Source organism: Echinops telfairi, unplaced genomic scaffold (assembly GCF_000313985.2).
Source record: "Echinops telfairi isolate 266 unplaced genomic scaffold, ASM31398v2 ScPeMD7_44;HRSCAF=162, whole genome shotgun sequence".
In the NCBI taxonomy this organism is placed as follows: domain Eukaryota; kingdom Metazoa; phylum Chordata; class Mammalia; order Afrosoricida; family Tenrecidae; genus Echinops; species Echinops telfairi.
Window position 1 is genome coordinate 6,688,589 of NW_022103942.1, and position 24,819 is coordinate 6,713,407.

The 24,819-nt window shown below is 39.0% G+C and overlaps 1 protein-coding gene across 1 annotated transcript; it reads right to left on the reverse strand.

The window, feature by feature from the left end:
- Nucleotides 1-23,688: 23,688 nt before the first annotated feature.
- Nucleotides 23,689-23,964, reverse strand: LOC101648893 (non-histone chromosomal protein HMG-14-like). The gene has a single exon (XM_045290582.1). The coding sequence runs from the start codon at nt 23,962-23,964 to the stop codon at nt 23,689-23,691; it is 276 nt and encodes a 91-aa protein (XP_045146517.1).
- Nucleotides 23,965-24,819: the final 855 nt, after the last annotated feature.

Genomic DNA, 24,819 nt, shown 5'->3' on the forward strand with positions numbered 1-24,819 from the left:
TGTTTGTGTTAGACAGGGTCCTCTAAAGAAACAGAACCAGGACTCTTTTGGTTATATATAGATATAACTATTTATAGATTATATATAGCTATAGATATTAGTATAGATATACAGATACATACAGCATGAAGGAATATAACAGCTAATTAGTCCACACAGCTGTGCAGAGGGCTCAGTTCAACTCACTTCCATGGAACAGTTAATATACTGGAAGTCCTTCAGCTCATGAGGGTTGCTGGGTCCAAGGTCAAGGAAGCAGACAGCTGAGTCTTTCATAGGACAATCCAGGCAGACAAGTCACAGGCAGCAAGCAGCAGGGCAGGTCACCAACAGTCAGCAAGATGACAGGACCCGACAGTCCCAAGCTCAAGTGATGTATGTATGCACCAGCAGCATGGTGAAGCAGGTCTCAAAGGAAACTCAAGCTCTAGCAACACAATCCATGGGTTTGCAGTCCCACAGGTAGTGTAGCTCACACATTGAGGCAGAGAACTAGCAGATGCATGCTGGTCCGATCACCAGAGAGCAAGAGAGAGAGTGGCAGTGCTTGCCGAGCCATTTATCTCTTTGCCCTCCTATCAAACTGCAACTTCATTAATCCCACATATCCCTATTGGCTAGGTTGGCACAATAAACTTACCTATCACAGTCCACCACTTGACAACTTGCCTTGTGTACACAATTCTTTAGCCATATATAATTTCCAGACATTAATGAAATCACATACCAACATCAAACATCTATCATACATATAAATGAAAACACATTGAATCTAATTGTATCCGGTGCATCATACATGAACAATGGAAAGATATTCAATAAGTACATATAAAGAAGATAAATTGACCATCACAAACCTCACTTTTGCCATTGATCATGTGGTCGTAACTGATAGGTAGAACTATCTTCTTCTACTCCTCATTCTGTATTACCTTTACCCACAGTCAGCACCCCGTCTAACACAATGTTGAAATGATAAACTACCTTTCAGTATATCCCCTTTTCATACTTGGTTAAAAAGGTCAATAGGGCAGTGAATCAGTTGTTAAACTGTTTGAATCCTTATACTTAATATACTCCTAAGTATAATCAACCGTAGGAAACCAACAGGCAGCATTTTCCCAAAAACAAAGCTGAAGAAGGCAAGGAAAGGGAGGAAAGAATGACAAGTAGAAGTGGGGAATCAGAGAATAAATATTAAGTGTGCTAGTACATTGAGGGCATTGACAAAATATGTATTAATTATTGAATAGAAAACTAAATTGTTCTGTAAACTCTTACCCCAAAATATAATAAAAAATTAAAAAACAATAACAACCCAAACCAGTTAGTTATTTGGGATGTGGAAAATGGTAGGCAAAAGGCATCACTTCTTCATCCTGGTGGGAATAGTGAATAATTTGATATATTTAAAGCGAAGAGTGTTTGAGGGTAAGTGTGTTAGTCCAGGTTGAGTAGAGAAACAAATTCATAGACACTCATATCTGTATAACAAAGAGCTTTATATCAAAGAGCAATTGTATATTAAGAAAACATCCCTGTCCAATCCAGATCAAGTCCATAAGTCAAATATTAGCCCATATGTTTGTACTAGTCCAAAAATTCCTCTTCAGATTCACGCAGTCATGCAATGATGCCAAATGCAGGAAGATCACAGGCCAATGGGTGAAATCCTTGCTGATCTAGTGGTGGTGGAAGCATCTGAGTGCTGGCGTGGGTCTCCATGTGGCGCCTCCAGCTCTAGTGCTCTGGCTCTATCAGCATAGCTCCATGTGGCTTGTCAGCAGGAAGATGAAGCAGAGAGTGTATCTGACCTCCAGTGAACTATTTCTCTACTTTGCACTTCCACATGAGGTCATTAAGCCGCAACCTAATTGACAGGTTAGACTCCATCCATTTGCAAGTTGACAGGAGACTTTGAAACTGCTACAGGAAGTAACTGGATATGAGTTTGAAAGGGCAATTGAATGTCATTGGCAATTTCTAAGCAAGGAATTGACATAGTTTTGTGGTTTACAAAGTAAATTATAGCAGCAATATGAAAGTGGGACTAAGGGCTTCTGAACTAGAATTATGAGATTATTAAAAATGTGGGAGTTAAAAGGAGGAATGTTTGTTACATACAACTATGTCAACTCAACAAAATAAAGCTACACTCTCCCAATCACCCAGAACATAATATGAAAAACACAGTTTCAGGTTAAGGGTACGGGTAGGGGTAGAATTAGGAAAAAGAGAAAGAAAGGAAAGCACAGTTTCTTCTTTCCAAAGGATAATTTATACAAATTTAAAGAGTAGAAATTAAACATAAGTTGACTTGTGGAAATTTTGTTGTACATAATTTATTATAACTATATCAAATTAGCTTAAATCACCATATAAAACCCACATTCTTATAAGGAATTCTTCTTTATAATGATATGGTTATAATGCAGTATATTGAGACCCACCCAATTTATCCTTATCTCTATATTAGTAACTTTAAGGGCACTCCATTATCTCTTAATTTCATTATTTCATAAACTTTATAATCCCCCTCTTAATAAATTATTTTGTATTTTTCAATTTTATGCCCATCTTTAGTTCTATCCTTTCTCTTTTGTAAATAATTATTATTTTTCAAAAAAATTTAAACAGATTTGCAGGACTCTGAGTCCTCTTCTTTTTTATGATAAAGATTTATTCTTTGTGGGGCGGGGTCAGGTGCTTACAGACATCCTCCCTGAAGTCAATAGCTGCCAGACTGCTGTCTCATCCCACCACAGGGGTGGGCCTGCTCCCTGCTGCTGGGGACAATGGACTATTTCTCCCTGAAGCTTGCAACCATTAGCTTGGTTCCTGTAGGTGTGGGATTTACACCCTACTGCTAAGGGTTCTTATGGAAATCTAGCTACCATCCTGACTCTAGGATCCGCCCATCTTGTCACATGTATACCCCCAATCCCTCCTCTTCCTATTGCATATATGTCCCCAGACCACCCCTTCTCATTGCTGTATTACCTATAGCACAAACTGTATGTCTTTACTTGTAATTAGTGGGCTTGCACGTCCCAAAAGGTATATAAGCCTGGGTTAGCAATAGAGGTCTCTCTCTCTCTCTCTCTCTCTCTCTCTCTCTCTCTCTCTCTCTCACTGGTCTCTCTTCCCCTTCTCCTCTCTCATCCTCTGTTTCCCTTTCCCCTTGTCCTCCTTCCCTTCCCCCTCTCTCCAAGTGGACCACCAAGTGGGGCTCAGGTGAGCAATGCTACCATGAAATGTGTCTGACTCCATTGTTTGACACTCTCCTCTATCCCTCATGCTCTCGATGACTTTAATATAATACTTATATATCTCAACCATACAATTGTGCTTACTGAACCCGTGGCTAGCGGTGGGGGGGCTGGTCCTCCCACCTCATCCCGCAATTCTTCATCACTTAAACCTACCTTGCAAATTGTTATTTATGTTTGTTATAACGTTTACTAAATACATTTTGTTGATTTCTGTTTCTTGTGGTTTGAGTGAACAATTATAGAGAAAAATAGTTCTCTCTTCAATTTATACACATTTTTGAGGTAATATTAGCTAAAACTCCCTTATTAGGGTTGGAGTTAGGGTCAGGGAAAAAAAAACTCCCTTAATGTTATAGCATTCCTCCTGTTTCCACCTGGGATTCCCTGTTCTCATTCCTTCTTGTTTGCTATCTCTTCCTACCTTATGAACTTTATTTTCGAACAAATACTGCCCTTTTGGTCTTGTATGGTTAAGTGTTCAAGAAGTATGTTCCTCATGAATGTTATCATTTACTTTATAGACCTTTCTGTAAGGTGATTCCTGGAGGTAGGTTCAGTTCCAAGTTGTTTCCGGGTTACATTCTGGGGATTCCAGTGGCTTCTATCAGATAGGTAAGTCTAGTCCTTTATATGACTTTGATTTTGTTGTAAGTTTTTCTCCCAATCTCTGCAGGGCCTTCTGTGGTCTCAGTCAAAGTGGTTAATACTGGAAGCCAAGAACTATCTAGTTCTGAATCCAAGATAATGGAAACTGTGATTCACATAGTTCTTTCGACTAATCATTTCCTAGAGTGTGTATATTTTTTCATTCTTGTTTACTCTGATGAAGACCAATATTTGCATCTTGTATGGCAGCTCACTAGCTTTTAAAACCCTAGTGGCTACTTATAAACTTAGGATGTAGAACACCATCTTTGTAAATTATGTTGTGCCAATTAACTTAGCTATAAATGAGCTTCATCCTCATCTTGGTCTTAATATAATGGCCTTAGTGTGCTACTGCAGTTCTAACTGAAATAGCATAAATAGGTGACTTATATAGAAATACATTTATTTTCTCACAATTTAAGAGGCTAGAAGTCCAAATTGAGGGCACTGGCTCTAAGAGAAGACTGTCAACTGAGAGAGTGAGGGAATCTTGTTACAACTTCTCTGAAGATCTTTGCCTTCCTTGGGACTCTTGCTGGAGCCTCTATCTTTTCCCAATTTATGCTTGCTTCTCTCTATGTCTAATCTGTACTTTCTATATATCAAAAGTCATGAGGTTTATGATACAACCTGCACTGATTTGGATTTATATGTATATTTTCATTTTCTCCCTAGTATTTTCAATTATATACCATTGGATACATTATAGATACTGTTGTTAGAAATATCAGCTATCCCCTGCAGGTTACCTACATTATTTCTCAAGAAGATAATGCTGCCTCTAAAGTGGACCAGAGATATACATGAACCTTGGAAATAGAAGTGGATTTTGACGTCCCACTTAATCATAATTTAAGAACAATTTATTCTTAAGATTTGGCCCTGCATGATATTTTCCCTTATGAAGTAATCATTGAAAAGATGGATCCTGTAGAAATGTCTGATGAAGAAAGCAGATGGTGGCTGGATAGCAGAGAATAATACAGCACTTGAGGTCTTAAAGACTTGTCTTAAAACAAGCAGGAAAAAAACAAACAACCACCACCACCAACACCACCAACAACAACAAGGCATGTAAGTGAAGTTTCAGCTAAGTCCACACAGAAGAAGCATACCAGCCTATGTGATCCAAGGATTATAAATAATAAAATAGCACCAATGAAAACACACAACTTTCCTCTAGCTCTTTGGTGCTTCCTTCACCCCACTATCATGACCTCAATTTTACCTTACAAATCGGATTAGACCAGAGCATACGCACTGCTACAGATAAGAGCCCACAACACAGGGAATCCAGGATAGATAAACACCTCAGGGCCAACAAGGAGAGTAGAGATACCAGGAGGTTTAGGGGAGGGTGGGTGGAGAAAGGGGGAATGATCACAAGAATGAACCTAAAACCCCCTCCCAGGGGGTCGATTAATGGAAAAGTGAGTGAGGATGATGGAGGACTATGTAAGATAGGGGGAAAATAATCTATAACTTATCAAGTGTTTATCAGGGAGGGCGGGCTGGGGAGGAAAGGGGAAGAAATGGGGAATTGATATCAGGGGCTCAAATGGGAAGAGAATGCTTTGAAACTGATGATGGCAGCATATGTGCAACTGTGCTTGGCACACTGGAGTAATGTATGGATTGTGATAAGAGATGTAAGAGTCCCAATAAAGGTATTTAAAATAAAAAAAGATTCTAAGTCCAAATCTGGCATGAGGAATAATGTGGCATTCATTGACAAGACATTGCAAAATCAATCATGAAGTACAATGCTATCTGTGATTGGATTATATCTATCTGCCTTCAAGGATATATAATACATACAACTATTATTCAAGTTTATGCACCAACCACAAATGCTAGTGATGAAGAAATAGAAGAATTCTATCAATGATTCCAGTCTGAAATTGATCAAATGATCAAGATATACATTATATATATTATATATTGGCCATTGAAATGCAAAAGTGGAAACAAAGAGGGAGGAACAGTAATTAGAAAATATAGATTTAGTGATAGGAACAAAACTGCAGACCGCATGATAGAATTTCGCAAAACCAAAGATTTGTTCATGGAATTGTACAATTCTGTTTGGCATGATAGAACTGTGGAATGATATGACATATGTATTAACTCCAAAGTTACAGCAAATGAAAAAATAAACAAAAAAAACAAAGTATAGATCCAGGAATGGGTTTGGGGCTCACACTAAATCCTAGCTCTAACTTAAGAACAATTCGTTCTTACATCATGCTCCTGCTCAATACTTACCTTCAGGAAGGGACACAGAAGATATGGGTGCTATAGCTAAATGTGGCAAAGAAGTTATAGCATGTCTAGCTATCAGATACAACAGCTGTTTCCAAATGAGCAGCCATCTAAGTGAGATGTCCACTAAGTCTACATGGAAAATGCAAACCGTTTTCAGTCATTGAAGGATTGGAATCCATAAAATGCAAAATCGAAAGAGGGACCAATATCTGAGCTTAAATTGTGGGAATCTGGTGTGCAGAAGACAATCGATGACAGTGGGAGCCCAACATTCATTTGTGGAACTACATGAGAAATAAGTCTCTGGAGAACGCCCCCTATCTAAAATTGAGGAATGGGAGGAAAGTGGTCACTAAACAGAGTACTTGGGAGAGAGGAGTATAGACGTTCAAAGGCATAAATCTGACCTGAACAGTTAAAAGTTTGTCAGTAGATCCCCACTATGATGTGGGCTGGACCTGATGTAGTTTCTAAAATTTTCTGTATTTTCGGTTGGTATCGTGTTCCTTGGTTTTTGATTGTTCATATTAGAATGTATCTCAGAGGTATTATGTTAATGGAGGTCACCGTCTTATAGCTGTGTTATGTGCTTGTTCATTTTTCAGTATATGAAACCAAGAATTGATGAACCTATAGGGACATCAAGTAGAATAAGGGGTTTGGGGGGAAGGGGGTACAGTGGTGAAGGTGGGGTAAAAGAGATACAGTGTCAAGGAGTCCATGTAGAAAAAGAATGTTTGGTGATTGATTGCAAATTCTACTTGATATGATCGAAATATGGAATGATATATTTGTATTAAATCCCAGCTAATAAAAATAAGACTGGTTCATAGCAAGTATCTTTCTTATAACAACACAAAAGACGACTATAAACATGGACTTCTCCCGATGGAATACACAGATTGATTACATCTGTGGGAAGACATGATGGAGAAGCTCAATATTAGCAGCTAATACCAGGGCAGGGGCTGACTGTGGAACTGATCATCAATTGCTCATATATAATTTCAGCCTGAAGCTAAAGAAAATTAAAGCAAGTCCATGATAGCCTAACCACAACCTTGAGACTATCCCACCTAAATTTTGAGAAGATCTCAAGAACAGATTTGATGCACTGAACACTGAGGACGGAAGTCCTGATGAGCTGTGGGAGGACATCTAGAACATCATTGTTGAAGAAAGCTCAAGGTGCAACCACGAGGTGTCGAAGGGATCAGGTGTAAGGCATCATCAGAACAAAAAATCTTACCATAGTGAATGATGGGGGGAGTGCGGAGTGGAGATCCAAAGCCCATTCGTAGGCCACTGGAGATCCCCTTGCAGAGGGGTCTCGGGGAGGAGATGAGCCAGTCAGGGTGCGATGTAACAATGATGAGAAATACAACTTTCCTCTAGTTCCTAAATGCTTCCTCCCCGCTCCCACTACCATGACTCGAATTCGACCTTGCAAATCTGGCTAGACCAGAGGAGGTACACTGGTACAGATAGGAACTGAAAATACAGGGAATCCAGGATGGATGAGCCCTATAGGACCAGTGGTGTGAGTGGCAAAACAGGGAGGGTGAAGGGAGAATGGATAGGGAAGAGGGAACCGATTACAAGGAACTATATGTGACCTCTTCCCTGGGGGACAGACAATCGAAAAGTGGGTGAAGGCAAGATATGACAAAATACCAATTTATAAACTATCAAGGGCTCATGAGGGAGGGGGGAACGGGGAGGGAGGGGAAAATGAGGACCTAATGTCGGGGGTTTAAATGGAAAGAAAATGTTTTGAGAATGAAATACAAATGCGCTTTACACAATTGATGTGTGTATGGATTGTGATAACAGTTGTATGAGCCCCTAATAAAATGTTTTTTAAAAAAAAAAGAAGAAAGCAAAAGGTCATTAAAATGACAAGAAAGAAAGAAAACTTCAAAGTGGATGTTAGAAGAGACTCAGAAACTTGCTCTTCATTGTAGAGTAGCTCAAGCAAAGGAAGAAGGGATGAAGTTAAAGGGTTGAATAGAAAAATTTTAAAGACAGCTCGAGAAGACAAAGCCAAGTATTATAATGCAATGGGCAAAGAGCTGGGATTAAAAAAACCAAAGGTAAGAACATGCTCAGCATATCTTAAACTGAAAAAAATCAAGAAAAAGTCAAGCCTCCAGCTGCAATCTTGAAAGATTCTATGGGTAAAATATTGAATGGTGAAGGAGACATCAAGGGACAGTGGAAAGAATACGCAGTCACTGTACCGGAAAGAACTAGTTGACACTCCATCATTCCAGGTGGTAGCATGAGAACCAATGATGCTAAAGGAAGTAGTTTAAACTTCACTGAATGCATTAGCCAAAAACAAGGCTCCAGGAATTGATGGAATAACAACTGAAAAATTTCAACAAGCTGATGGTGTACTGCAAATACTCACTCGTCAATGCTAGGAAAGTTGGAAGGCAGCTACTTGGCCAACTATCAGGAAGACATCCACATTTGTGCCTATGCCAAAGAAAGGTGACTCAACAAAATGCTCAAACAATTTCACTGATATTGCATGCAAATAAAATTTTGTTGAAGATCATCCAATAGTGGTTACAGCAGTATATTGACAGGGAACTGCCAGAGGTTCAGGCTACATTCAGAAGAGGGTATGGAATAAGGGATATTATTTCTGGTGTCAGATGGATCTTGGCTCAAAACAGAGTGTACCCGAAAGATGTTTACTTGTGTTTAGTTGATTATGCAATGGCATTTGGCTTTGTGGACTGTAATAAACTATGGATAACCTTGAGAAGAATGGGAATTCCAGAACACTTCATTGTGCTCCAGCAGAACTTTTACGTGGATCAAGAGGCAGCTGTGAGGACAGAACGAGGAAATACTGCATGGTTTATAATCAAGAAATGTGTTCATCAGGGTTATATCCTCTTGCCATATTTATTCAATCTATATGCTGAGCAAATAATCAAAGAAGCTGGATTATATGAAGACGAATGTGGCATGAGGATTGAAGGAAGGCTTATTAATGATGTTCAATATACCAAAAGACACCATTCCTTGTTGAAATAAAGGAGGACTTGAGGCACTTTTTGATGAAAATTAAGCATTTGGGGTTTTAAATAGTCATATCAGGTGCAAGTATCGATCTCTCCCTATCAGAGTAAAAAGAAAGAAGAAGAGTACAGACTACAGGAAATGACAGTCCAAAGAACTAGTAGCCCATGTGACTCACAGTTTCCATTACCTCGAGACTACAAAACTATGTTGTACTGAGCTACTATGCTGATTTAAACTCCTGAAGGTCCTGCACAGATTGGGAGAAAATCGTAGAAAGCAAAGATGTTAATTTGAGCATGATGGTGTGCCTGACCCAAGCGATGGTATTTTCAATTGCCTTATATGAATATGAAAGTTGGACATTGAATAACAAAGACTGAAGAATTGATATGTTTGAATTGTGGTGCTGGCAAACAATATTGAAAGTACCATGAACTGCTAAAAGGAAAAAAATGCTCTATTTTGAACAAATATAGCCAGAGTGCTCCTTAGACACAAGGCTGGCAAGAGTTCCTCTTATGTATTTTGGACATACTGCCAGGAGAGGCCAGTCCCTGGAGAACAACATCATGCGTGGTAAATTGGAGGAGCAGTAAGCTAGGGGAAGGCACTCAGCAAGATGGATTGACACGGTGGCTGCAATAATGAGCTCAGGTCTAGGAACTCTTCTCAGGATGATGAAGTGTTTCATTCTGTTGTGCATAGGGCTGCTATGGGTGCAAACTGCCTTGAGGGCACCTAACAACAGTCCTATACCATCCATTCATTAGGGATCAGAGTGAGTTTCCAGAATGGAAGGTGAGAATTTCCTCCACGGAATCACCAATCACATCTGGCAGCTCAGGGATCAACCAATGTAAATTGGGTTCTACACCCCACCCCTGAGCTCCAAGGAGTCACAGAACACTTCCATCTCCCTTCTTATACTCCAGATTTGTCCCTTTTATTTTCACATCGGGGCTACATTTTTGGCTTGCATTCAAACAGTGATTCAATGATTTTTCTCTGCTTTTGTAATATAAAGGCTTGATATGAGTTGGAATCGACTCAATGCTGGTGAGTCCTCAAATGCTTATTTATAGAAAACACTTTTGCACTGCATTCCTTGTCTCCCATCTTGCAGCTGCAAACTTTGCTTTCTCCCTAAGGGGAGCAGCAGGCAATTCTAGCCTTCTCTCTCAGTCAGCTTTTACAACACTTTCTCCCACAAGATTTTGTTTCTTTAAAGTTTTTTTTTCCTTATTAGCAACAGGGTTAGACAAATTAAATCAATCGCAATACTTTCTCAGCTCTTCTTTTTAACATATGTTTTGCTTTGTATGTTTCTCCCAATTAAGCGATACCATAATGGTGGGTCCATTCAACCTTCTTTTTTTTCTTTTAAATTAATTTCTTTGTTGTCTAAAATTTGTAAACATTCATTCTCTCTATTCAAGGAGATGGTTTCAGTGATATTTCGATTTTCTAATATTTCCAGTCTAATGCACAGAACTTTATTATCTTTTTCAGTGGGTGTTAGTACTTGGGATTCAATCTTCGTGCCCTGAACTTTTACTGAGGTTTCAGAATTTTAAAGCCTTTCTTTCACTCCCACACATCTAGTTATTCTTGCTCTGTAATCACTGTTTGGGGTCTGGCTCTGTTAGTTTTTAGTTAACCTCTGAGTATCACTGCAAGCAACCTTGCTTACTCCTCCTACTCGACTGCTTTTGCTATGTACACTTGGTTATATTAAAAACAGTGGCTTCTTGCACTCCAACTTTTTCTTTTTCAGTGTTGGTAGTGATATTAATCGTTAAGAAAACTTACTTACTTGGTTGTTGCTCTTAGGTGCTATTGCGTCAATGCCTCTTTTTAAAGGTCTTCCTGATTTTCTCTGCTTTACAAGCATAAGACCCTCCTCCAAATATTTCCAGAGAGCATGTCCAATATAGGTGAGACAAAGTCTTACCATCCACATGTTCAAAAAGCATCCTGGCTTCCTTCTTCCGGGACATATTTGTTTGTGCTTCTGTTAGTCCATGGTACTCTCAATATCCTTCACCAAAACCATAATTGAAACACATCCATTCTTCTCAGCCTTCCTTATTCATTGCCCAGCTTTCACATGCATGTGAAGCTATTGAGAATATCTGTCTTGAGTTAGGCACACCTTCGTCTGCAAAGTGGCATCTTTGATTTTCCATACTTCAAATAGGATTTTTGCTGCAGATTTGCCCAATACAATATGCCATTTGATTTCTTGATTACTGCCTCTATGAGCATTGATTGTGGAGCAACACGAGATGAAATGCTTGACAATTTCAATCTTTCCCGTGTTTACTACGATATTGCCTATTGGTCCAGTTGTGAGGATTTTTGTTTTCTTTACATTGATTTCCAATCCATACTGAAAGCTATAATCTTTTTTTTGAAAGCTATAATGTTTTATCTCCATCAATAAGTGCTTTACGCTCTCTTCACATTCAGCAAAGGAACTTGTTCCTCCGGCATATCACAGGTTTCTGAGAGATATGCCTCCAGTCCTGATCCTGTGTTCTTTTTCATATAGTCCATTTTATCAAACAATTTTCTCAGCTAACAGATTTAGTAAGTATGATGAAAGGATAAAATCCTGCCTCACACTTTTCCTGATTTTCAATCATGCAACATGTTTCCATTTTGTTCAATTGACTGCCCTCTGGGCCTATGTACAGGTTCTACAAGAGCACAGTTAAGTGGTCCGGAATTCTCATTCTTCTCAATGTAATCCATCCTTTATTAGCCATACAACCGAGTATCTTTGTACAGTCAATAAAACACAGGTAAACATCTTTCTGATAGTCTCTGTTTTGAGCCAAGACCCAACAGACATGAACTTTTAAGAGACTTTTAATATGAAAGGGTGAGCAGGAGGCTTTTCTGTGTAGTTCTCCTCTATAAATTAAAAGTAACTGGAATGTGGAGCTGGAATGTGGAGATTGTCTCAATATCCTCTTCACTGATATGGAGCACCACTGTCTTTACTGAGAGGCCTGAGAAACCAAACCAAATGAAACCAAACGCACTGCCGTCAAGTCAGTGCTGGCTCATAGAGACCCTCTGGGACAGGGCAGAACTGCCCCTGTGGGTTTCAAGACTGTAACTCTTTAGGGCAATAGGAAAGTCATGTCTTTCTCCATCAGAGCAAATGGTGGTTCTGTTGACCTTGTGGTTAGCAGCCCAACACATAACCACTATGTCACCAGTACCTCTTCCTTCCAGCCTAGAGACCGTGAGTGGGATAAATGTTTAATACACCCAACTGCTACTTAAAAGGTTGGAGACTGAGTCCATGCAGAGCTCCTCAGGAGGCCTGGTTGCATAGTAGAGGTCAGTAGTACAGACTCACTAGTTGCTCTACAGAAAGAAGATGAGGCTTTATAGTCCTGTAAAGATTTACAACCTCAGAAACCCACAGGGAAAGTTTTACGCAGTCCTATAGTGTCACTATGGGTCAACATTTACTCAACGACAGTGGGAGAGGCACCTAGGAAGAAAGGGCTGGCGATCTATCACTGAAAACTCTATTTAGAACCATTTGACTATGTATGGCATACATGGATCACCTGAGTCAGATGCGACTCAACAGCAATTTTGTTTTGAAACTGGAGGTCCTTCCAACCTTTAGCAAATAACCACTGGAATATGCATGGCGAATGCAACACAACCTTGTGTATTTCTGAGTCACTTCTTTGGTATTGCACTGAGTAAGTCTACAGGTTCAACATTTTCAATTGTTTTAAGCAAATGGAATAAACCCATCCTCAGTATTTATATGCTGAGCTCATGGATTGTTTTGATTCTCCTCTAATAACAAAAGCAACAGATAAAACTGCAGCCTCTAATTCAACTGCACTCAAAGATTTTTTTTTTCAGTACCGACTGTGTGACACTAGTCAGATACTCAGACTTTATATAATTTCCAGGGAATATTTCAATATCGATGAAGAAAATAGGAAAAACTTTGGCCCTCACTCTCCTCATCTAGAAAAATATAGAAGCTTTGAACATTTTGTAATCTTTCTGGATGTGAATGGAAATCTTGTATATATCTTTCAATTAAAAAGGGATAATTTCAAAATTTGAAGAGAGAGTCCAGAAAGCCACAAAAAAATCCATGCGCTGCTTTTAGGCAACAGACTTTTAGGACCAGCCATTCCACAGGAGAAAGATGTGGCTGTCTACTCCCATAAAGATTGAAATTCGCAGAAACCCAAAGTGGGCAGTTCTCCCCTGTCCTATGAGGTTGTTATGAATTGAAATGGACTCCATGGCCATGTGATTTTAGATTGTTGCTGTTGGTTTTTTGTTTGTTTTAGTTTTTACCCCACAAGAATACCCAGAGATCACACCTCCTTGACATAGACAATAGCCTTATCATTATTGTGTATCATATACGACTGAGTTTCCTTCAAGACACTTTAAGGGCAGTGGATACAAACAAATAAAAGACAGAAAGAACATAGCATATCCCAATAATAGGAGTAACTGACAGGTTGGTTTGTAGGCACATGTAAAGTGACCCTGTGGGAATTCTTAGAAATAACTAAAACACATTTACAGACTGTAAGGCTAAGCTTCTGCTTCTACACAGTTGGAAGTTAACAAGTCAATAGACATCTGGGTTGCAGTTTGGTAACATTTCTCCCATACTAATTTACAAAGCATAGGCATAGAAAGCCACAAATCCATTGTGATGCACTGGCCTCAAAACGAATAGAGGCTAACTTCACTCACCATGATGGTTTCCAGATCCCTCCATGTCATGAAGTGTTTCTTGGTTTCATCACTGTTTTTCAGGGATGCACACTAGTCATTGTGTTTATATACCAGAGGTTTGGGATTTGTTACATCTTTTCTTCAACTGATGGGCCTTTGTGCTGTTTCCCACTTCTTGCTTTTGTAAACTGTGCTGCTATGAATCTGGGAGAGCATATCTTTGTTCATGTTCTATCTCTTACTTCTATGCTCAGCAGTGGTATTGGCGGGCCATATGGTATTTCTATTCCCAATTGTTTAAGGAAGCACCATACCATTTGCCACAACGGCTGTACATGCTCACAATTCTCCCAGCAGTATATGAGAGTGCAATCTTTCCACAACTCTCCAGTATTTAAAAAAACATTTTCTGGTTTGTTTTTTTGAATTGTAATATTGTTGTGAGTGTTAGGTGATATTTCATTGTTGTTTTGACTTACATCTTCCAGATAGGCACTTCCTCTTTTGTTCAATAGCCATTCAAGTGTACTCTCTTGTGAATTTTATGTCATGTCCCTTGCCTAACTTTTAATTGGATTCTTTTGTTGTTATTGATACTTTGCAGAGTTCTATATATTTTGTAGATTAGTGATTAGTCCTTTGTCCATTGTGTCATTGCTAGTTTTTTTCATGATCTATTGGTTCTTGTTGTATTCTTTTGGTGAAATATTTTGATGTCTATAAGTGTCTTATTTTTAACAAGTCCCAGTCACCAATTTTTTCTTCCATTGTGAGTGCTTCCTTTATAATATGTGGTAGCCTGTGTATGCCATACAATATAAACCCTTAAGTTTTGTCCCAATTTTCTCATGAATAACCACAAAATTATAAAGATTGTATGAGCCCACTCTGATAAGGATAAAAAACAAGAAAAAAAGAGGCTCCAATTACCAGGTCTTGCAATTTCTAGTCTTGTCCCCCAAGCAATGAGACAGTGTGCCTACCTAGTACCATAAACATATATCACCCTCTCATTAGAACAACTTAAAAACTGCCTCAAGAGAAGTGGCCGCACTACAGGTGCAGACAGTATCTAGTATCAGGGGGAGAAAAAGTAAACCAATTAATTCCCATTATACAGCAGTGTTCTATGGTCACCCCAAATTAGCAGACAATGCTTTAAGAGTAATTAGTGAAGTGTAGTGGGAGACTGGATCAAGGTGGTGGTGGGTTGGGGGTCATGCCTGTATTGGAGTGGACAATTGCATTTCCAACAGTGGGTGGGCCAGGTGGGGCACTCTGACTTTGGGCAAAATGCTTAACATTGCTTGAAGATGTTCCTAACTGGGTACTTTTGACTTAGATCCTAGCCCACCTCTGGTGACCCAGGCAATGTGCTATAGGCAACTCGGATATTAGACTCTGTCCTTCAAAACACCCTTCATAGAGCACATCAGAAGGAACCTGTGTTAGCCTGGGTTGCCTAAAGAAACAAGATCAGGGACACTTATATATGTACAAAAAAGAAACTTATATCAAGAGGTAATTTTATATCAAGAAGGCATCCCAGCCCAGACCAACTCAAAGTCCATGGGTCCAAAGCTAGCTAGAGCCCTCGTCAGACTCGCACAGCCAAAAGCCAATCATGCCAAAAGTTGAAGTAGGGTACAGGAAGATCACAGGCCCATTCATGCAGTGTCTTGTGCATCCAAGTTCTATGGAAACATGGCAAGGCTCCGATAACTGTGCAACCCAAGGATCCTAAATAATAAGATCCAAGCTTCAAGGAGGTAATGGTACCAGTGACTAAATTTTAAATACCACATTTCCAGAAAGCTATAGATGATAGTGGAAACCCCAAATCCATTTGCAGGATTCCTGCATTGAGACTCCCTGAGTCCCCAATGCAAGTAGACTATTGCAAAGTGGATTTTGTCAACTGTGCTTAGGCTGGACTATAACACCTTGTCATTTATCTCCCTCTGGACACAATGTGAATTTATCCTAAGTTTTTATATTCTCTGATTTCTCTTAGATTGAGGTATTTCTGGTTTATATGGTCCTTTTTTTGATGAATTCTTATTGTCTATTTGCCCTGGTTTTATATATTTATCTGTATAAGGAAACCAGGATGGGTGGATGTCTGAATACCTTAGCTGGATTTATGATTGCCTGGGGATATGCAAGGGGGGTCGTGGAATGGGAAGTCAACAGCAATGGATATAAGGAAAAAGATGTTCCAAAATTGATTGCATAACCCTTCTTGATATGATTGAACAATTGAATGGTATATGTTAATTATAGCTCAATAAAATCTTTGAAAATGGAAAAAAGAAGAACGCCACCCTCGCCCTGACCCCAACACATATGTGCATAATCAGCTTGCCTTGTTCGAAAAGACCTTCCCCAAGGCTGCCAGGCCAGTCCACCCTTCTTATCTAAAAGACAACCCCACACAAAGTTCACTTGCTCTTTTGAAATATTGGAAGAATGATCTTCCACCATCAGATTTCTCCATTTTCCCCCACACACTCTTCAAAGCACTCTTTACATCCTTACAATTACAAATCCCTTTTCCTATCTGGTGTTCTTTCATCTTTCTATACTCCACCCATCTCTGTGCTGAGAAGTGCCTAGTAGCTCAGTACCTACAAAAATAAAAGAATGCTTTGGGTTTAGTTCACTCACTGCCAGCAAGTTCAAGTTGATTCACAATCACAGTAACCCTACAGAACAGAGTAGACCTGCCCCTGCGGGTCTCTAAGACTGTGTCTCTTCACAGGAGTAAGGAAGCTGTGTCTTTCTCTCAAGGAATAGCTGAAGGTTTTGAGCTACTGACATTACAGTTAGCAGCCCAAAGCATAACAATCATGCCTCCTAAGGGGTTCATATTTTAATGAGGAACTGTGCTTCAAACCATAGGAATTAATTATTCCTGATGGAATTTAGGACTCCAGCTAAAGGTGTGGGAAATTTTATGTAGAGGGCAGGAGCTTACTGTAAATCCTGTCACTTAACAGCTGCATTCTTATTGTCAAATAGGCCCCTGTATTTTTGGTCAAGCTTTGGGATTTTAAACCCACACACCTTGCTCTTCCCCTGTGTATTATCTGGCGGATCAGGGTGGAATAGTTCCTTTCTACATGGGAGCGCTGGGTTCCATTCTCGGTCAGTTGCATCCGTCATGCACAGCGACCACCAGTCTGTCAGTGGTAGCATTCGGGTTGCTATGTATCCCCTTCCAAAAAGCAGACAATGAGCACTCTATGGATCCCAGTGGTCCGCATAGGAGCCCCATCATTTGGCAGCTAATAACACCTCTCCCCAAGTTTTTTTTTTCTACAAAGAGAAGATGCCTCTTCCATGGACCACAATCAATTCTAGATTCTGATGATTCTAGTTATTTTCTAGGCAAGGGGAATAAACACACACCTCATACAAGATGCTGACGTTAACTGATCTTCCCCTTGGCTAGGGCATTTTTTTCCTTGCCACCTTTCTATAGTTGACATTTTATTTATTCATTAGTTAACCATCCTAGGAGATCTTGCTTTTGAAGAATTTTAAATACTCTGAAATTGTTTGGTTATTTGATACAAAAACAGTATTTTGGTAATAAATGAAAGAATGTCTTAATACAATCTTGAAACAATATCACACTGGCCAGTAAAAGGCCATTGTCAGGAAATGAATTGTTCGTAGTCTAGTTTGCAGTAATGAGGACAGGACCTTAGTGGGTGAGCCTAAATTATGCAGTTTTGCTGTTCAGAATCAGTGGGGTTGAGACTGATCCACAGGAACTGTACATTCGTAAACAGAAGTAGGTTAAAGTAATTAATCCTATGTCTTGCCGCTCCGACGTTTTCTCCCTTAAGAGAAATTACCCAGGGTCCAAGGCGGGTAACAGCAAGGTGCAGTGATAAAGTGGTTGAGTTCACTCTGATTTGAGACCTGCTATTTGTTTCAATGTATGCTAGGCTGTTGTGTGCAACATTTGCATTTTAAGCCATAGAGCAAGTGTAAATTTTGTGTAACCTCCTATCCTTCCCTGTCACAGATATGGGAAATGCTTTTAGAAACATAAAGTCACATTTTTGAAAGCAACTCTCTGGAACTATTCAAGAAGCAATTAGATGCCAGGGTGGCAGGAGGGAGCTTCAGTCAAATGAGTGGGTGATTACTCTTAACACTTTTTATCTTTCGAGTTTCATGCTTAATGAAATGGAAGCATAAGAAAGAAACTCTGCCCATTAGTGTTGTTTCTTTTTTTCCTGGGGTAACTTTGAATTCATTTTGAAAATTGCTACATATTTTAGGTCCCTGGAAAAATAACTACATTCAAGATTCTTACTCCTACCATGTTAATCCTGGCTCTCAATGCTTCCTTCATTCATACAATAGAAAACACAGAAATAATCTTTAAAATTCCCTCCACAGAGGAAAACAATGGATCCATAATCTAATGTTTTGATAGCACAATAGTATGCTTGTTTCTTTATAGCAAATATAAAGTCACTATGAGCTGGAACAGCTAACAACAACAACAACAAATGTGCCAAGGATGATAAGAAGTGTCATGGAGATGTTAACTCCTTTAACATTTACAAAATTCTCAGATATACAAACTAAGTCATTCCTATTTTAAATACGAAAGCGCTAAGGCTCAGAGAGGCTGATTTTTTCCAGTAAGTGTTAGCCCCTAAGCTCATGGACTGTAGAGCCCTATGTGTTCATCTATTCCCAGCCTACAGCTTCCCTAGTACACAACATGCTTCTAAAGCACATGAGCAAAGACATGCCAGCCTGTGGGCATTCCCATTAAAACTCCTGGTTTCACACTGATTAGGATGAACCCCAGGCAGGTGTGGAACAGCAAAGCTGAAGTGCACAGTAACCGAAAAACACTGACAGATTCACTCACTGGCTCAGCAACAGATTGGAAACCTAGGGTCTGTTAGTTCTCCTCAAAGCTTTGTTTGAGCACAGATGTGACCTTGATCTCACAACTGAACCATGCTGGCCTCAGTGTTCTCATCTGTGACTGAGAAATGGAGATGTGGAACACTTTGAAATAATCCCAAGTGACAGGGAATTTCAAAGAAACTATACTCTCATCCAGGATGTACAGCACCACATAGTTCTGTATAGTTAAATATATGATCTACATAGCATACAGACAAAAGATCTATAAATGTTCGTCTCCTTTGGGAAAATATTAACAAATATTTCTTCTTTTAATAAATGTCACTTTAATGGATATACTAGAGCACTGGAGACATGTCATTTTCAGGGATGAACATTTTTAATTTTCTCTTTCCAAATGTAGTCAGTGTAATATGGTTTAATAAATATGGAGCTGATAAAATAGTCTTATTTTTGAGCTTATGAATTGTTAAGCCTATTTTTGTAGTGATTAATGATGAATCATTTTTAAAAGCTTGGGCAATTCATCAGCAGAACAGTGTAGTTTTAAAACAGGTGTTCTGGGAATTTTCATGCTCCTTAATACCAAGTTGTTATGCTCTCTAATCTGGGAATTTCCAAGTCACCTGCAAATAGAAATAGAGACAAGAAAAGTAGTAGGTGTCTACTCTTATCTCCCCACATTACTTCCATCTTCATAGACTCTTAAGAACTTCAGCTGTAACCAAATGTAAACTACAAGTAGAGTCCAATTTCAAAAGAGGTGCAGTGGTGTTATCTAAAAAAGATTGTGTAGCTTTTATGCCAGTATTTTGCTTTCAAGTGTTTTCTTCCTGCTGTGTTATCTTAAAGGATTAGAGAAAGAGAAGAGAGAGAGACAAAAAATCTGTCTTCTCCATAGCTCAGATGTTTAAAAAATGTAGACTGCCTCCCTGAAATTATTCTTTAGAAGGAAAGGGATAAACTTTATTTTAGATAGTGCAGAGTGAAATATCAAAGACCTGGGTGAGGGGGGGGAGAAACTGATAACTGCCAGCCGATTCCACTCTTCTAAGCTCATAAAGATCAATTGATGAAAAAATAATGACCAGAACTTATCATTTGTTTCATGATATTTTTAGATTAGCCACAAAAAATCTGTAATACAAATTACCAACAATAAAGAAATGCTTAAATAAATTACAATACACCCATATGGTAGAATATACTGTTGCCATTATAATGAATGTTGTAGAACCATTTTTTAACAACAGAGAGAGTCCTTATAATATAAAGGAACAAAAATAGCAAAGTATAAAACTATACTAAAATAATGAGCTCAGTTTAAGCTATATCACTGGGGGGAAAAAAGATAAATGTTAATGTTAACTGAGAGCATCTCTGGATAGTGGCTTTTATTTTACTCCTTATAATATTACTTATTTCTCAACTGTTCTTTGATGAAGATATATTGCCTTGGCTATGAGAAAAGAATAATAAACATTTTAAAAACAGAAAATTCTTAACTTGTTATTCTTTTCAGAAGTATAGCATATATAATAGCATATTTTAATCTTTTCAAAAAGTGGTTCTGGCTACAAATCAAATACTCTCTTTTATCTATCAAAGTAGGTGACCATAATGCTTGAAAATTCTGTAAACCCCAGCTTGAGGTTTCTCATTTCACATCAAGGTTAGCATTCCTCTGTAAAAAAATAACTTCACTGCATTTAGCATTTTTGCTTTAAAATGTTTGTATAACTATTTATTTGTTCACTCACCATTCTCTTCCAGGGGAGTACAGTTTGATTTGGATTGAATTGGCTCTCCCAAAACGATATTTTCAAGTCCTAACTCCTGTATCTCTAAATATGAGCCTATTTGGAAATAAGGGGTTCCTTTTATTAAGTTAATCTGACTGTACTGGAATAGGGTGGACCCTAAATCTAATCCCTTCTAAGTGGAATCTTTTTTTAATCATTTTATTGGTGTCTCATACAACTCTTATCACCATACACACATCATTTCGTCAAGCACATTTGTACATTTGTTGCCCTCATCATTGTCAAAACATTTGTTTTCTACTTGAACCCTTGGTATCAGCTTATGATTAAAAAAAAATTATTTATTTGTTTTTCTTTTCCTTTCTTTTTTTTAAATCGTTTTATTAGAGGCTCGTGAGTCCCTAAGTGGAATCTTATAAAGACAATCTCTCTCTCTCTCTCTCTCTCTCTCTCTCTCTCTCTCTCTCACACACACACACACACACAGACACCAACCATTCCATGTAAAAATAAATGAATCTATAAGCCCAGGGACACCAAGGATTGTGGGCAACTACTATAATCTGGAAGAGGCAAAATTCCCTCTTCCCCTAGAATCCATGCCCTGAATTCAGATTTCTGGCCACCAAAACTCCTTAAAGCTGCCCATTCAGTAGTATTTTATTATGACAGCCTTAGGATAATAACACATCTTGCTGTTATTGTGAGGGGCAAGGGATTCAGTTCCAACATATAGTGACCTTATGCACAATAGAACTGAACCCTGCTGAGTCCTGCACCATCCTCAAATTGGTTCTTATGCTTGATCCCATTGTTGCAGCCACTGTGCCACCCCATCTGCTTCAGGGCCTTCCTTTTTTTTCTTGACCAAGCATGTGATCCTTCTCCTGGGACTGGTCTCTCCTGAAAAACTTGTCCAAGGTATGTGAGGCTAAGTCTCACCACCCTTGCCTCTATGGAGCACTCCGGATTTACTTCTATATTATTTTTCTTTTATAACTGGCATTTTATTTGTTGTTTTGAGATCAGTACTTTATGAACAATTTGTAAACAATTCTTAATGCATGTACCAAAATCCTCAAATGGCATGTAGATACAATTCATTTGTAAATTCAAGTGACTTTCCAGCTTTAAATTTGGAGTCCATTTTAAAAAAGAGTCAATCAAGTACCATTATCTTCAAATGCTGATAAGCTGTTACATCTTAAGTCCCACTAATTCACAATTTAATGTCACACAAACTACACACTCAAATGTTCAACCCTTCACAGCATAAAACAAAGTTATCAGGAGCCAACAAATCCACGGACAAGGGAAAAACAAAAGATCTAAAATCGATGGCGAGCAAGGCATAGAATGCCTGGTGGGGTTGATTAAGGACAATGTAGCCTAGAGTAATTACTGAGAGTTGAATGAAGGTCAAACACGATAGTGGGACTGGAGGAAAGTAAAACGAAATAGAAGAAAGAACTAGGAGGTAAAAGACAATTATAGAGATATAAACATAGGCATGTACATATGTAAATATATTAATATATTATGATAAGGATATAGGTGTATGTACACATATTTAAATGTTAAGTATTAAGGTAGCAGGCAGACATTGGGTCTCTATTCAAGTACTCCCTCGATGCAAGAACACTTTGTTCTAATAACCTGGCATTCTGTAATGCTCACCTTCCTGACACGATCACTGAAAAAAAAATGGATACATAAGCAAAAGTGGTAAAGAAAGTCGATGGTGCCTGCCTATTAAAAGATACAGCATCTGGGGTCTTAAAGGCTTTAAGTTAAACAATCAGCCATCTAGCAGGGAAGCAACAAAAGCGACATGGAAGAAGTACACCAGCCTGTGTGATCATGAGGTATTGATGGGATCAGGCATCAGAAGACCCCAAACAAACAATTATATGGATGCAAATGAGGGAGGTCAGAGTGGAGACCCAAAGCCCATCTGTAGACAATTGGACATCCCTTCACAGAAGGGTCACAAGGAGAGAACAAGCCAACTAGGATGCAGTATAGCACCGATGGAACACACAATATTCCTCTATTTCTTTAATGCTTCTTTCCCCCCACTGTCATGACCCCAGTTCCACCTTACAAATCTAGCTAGACTGGAGCATGTACACTGGTACAGATAAGAGCTCTCGACACACAGAATCCAGGACAGATAAACCGCTCAAGAGCAGTAATGGGAGTAGTGATACCATGAGGATAGAGGGAAGGTAGGGGGAGAAAGGGGGTACCAATGGCAACAATCGATGTATACACCCCCCGCAAACGGGAGACGAACAACAAAAATGAGGGTGAAGGGAGATGGCAAATGATGTAATATATGAAAATAATATTAATTTATAATTTATCAAGGGTTTACAAGGGTGGGAGGGTGGAAGAAGAAAGGAGAGAAAAAAGAGATGCTGATACCAAGGGCTCAACTAGAAAAATAAATGTTTTGAAAAGGATGATGGCAACATATGTACAAATGCGCTTTATACAATTGATGTGTGGATTGTTATAAGAGCTGTAAGAGTCTGCAAGAAAATGATTTATAAAACAAACAAACGGACAAAGTAATCAGGAAAACTGGACTCCAACAATCAAAGGTGTTACACAATGGACACAGTTCTGACAAGAAAACCATAATGACAGAATGGTTTTAATACATAATTCTATTTAAAAACAACAACAATAACATGGAAACAAAAATTTAAATGTTCAAGTCATACAAACGCATGACAGTGACTTCAAATTGTCACTACATGTGTTTTGTATTAGGGATACTAAATGCGCCCTGGCCCCCATTCCATGACAGTCAAATATTCCCACAATTTTCTGGTTGTACCAGAAAATAAGCAACTAGTAAATGATTTCACGTCTTTTAAAAAAAGCATTTACTTTTTTTTTTTAATGGGATGAAGTGGGATTTCCACCTGCTTAAAAATATTTCTAGAACTACTAAAACACTTGCATTTATAAAATAGTCAATGAAAATATTCCTCGAGATTGTACGAGAAAGGAGATAACAGGGCCCAATGAAAAGACATGGTAGAGAAACATTAATCAGACTTGGCTTCTTTTACTCCTGCTTCATCAGAGGCTGGAATCTCCTCGCCTTTCATTTCTCCATTTTCAGCAGGCAAATCTCCTTTAGTTTCGTGATGAGCTACTTCAGCCTCTTTTGCCTTTGCTCCCTTTTTCCCTTTTGCTTGCACTCTTTTGTCTGAGGATTTATCCTTCCTGGCTGCCTGTTGGGGCTTCATCTCCATTTTTGACCTTCTCTTAGACTCCGCCTTCTCTGCCTTTTCCGCCAAGAAGGCCTTCCTTTGGAGCATCTTGGCTGTGAGAAAGGTGCTTGCCAGGTGCCTGAGGACAGCAGGGCTCAGAGAACTTTCTTGAAGCTGGTTGCGTGGCCGATGCCTCTCTGCCCACTGACTGAGCTCCTAGGACCAATGGCAAGGGGCTGTCTGGACTTACTTCTTCCAAGACAGATTTGTTTATCCTTTGATCAGGCCATGGGACTTTTTATATTCTGCGCCAGCACCACAGTTCACACAGATCTATTCTTCTTCAGTCTTCCTCGTCCCACTTTCATACGCATACGAGGGTACTGACGATACCATGGCTTCATGCAGGCGCACCTTAGTCCTTAAAGCAACATCCTTGCTTTTCAGTACTCAAAAGGGGTCTTGTGCAGCAGATTTGCCCAGTGCAACATATCTTTTGATCTCTTGACTGCCTGACAACTTCAACCTTTTCTCCATTTATCATCATGTTCATCCATTTGTGAGGTATTTGGTGTTCTTTTCATTGAACTATAATCCATACTGAAGGCTGCAATCCTTGATCGTCAATACCAAGTGATTCAAGGCCTTCTCACTTTCGGCAAGCAAGGTTGTGTCATCTACATATCACGGGCTATTAATAAGCCTTCCTGCAACCCTGATGCCACATTCTTCTTCATAAAATCCAGTGTCCCTGATGATTTGCTCAGCATACAAATTGAGTAAGTTTGAAAGAGGATACAACCTTGGTGCACAACTCTCCTAATTTTAAGCCATGCAATTTTCCCTTGTTCTGCCTTTTGATCCATGTACAAGTTCCACAGGAGCATAATGAAATGTACTGGAATTTCCATTCTTCTCAAGGCTATAAATAGTTTATTATGATCCACATAGCCAAATGCCTTT

Bases quoted from the DNA above. Each gene is read 5' to 3' on its own strand.
- LOC101648893 (XM_045290582.1), bottom strand. From the start codon at position 23,964: ATGCTCCAAAGGAAGGCCTTCTTGGCGGAAAAGGCAGAGAAGGCGGAG.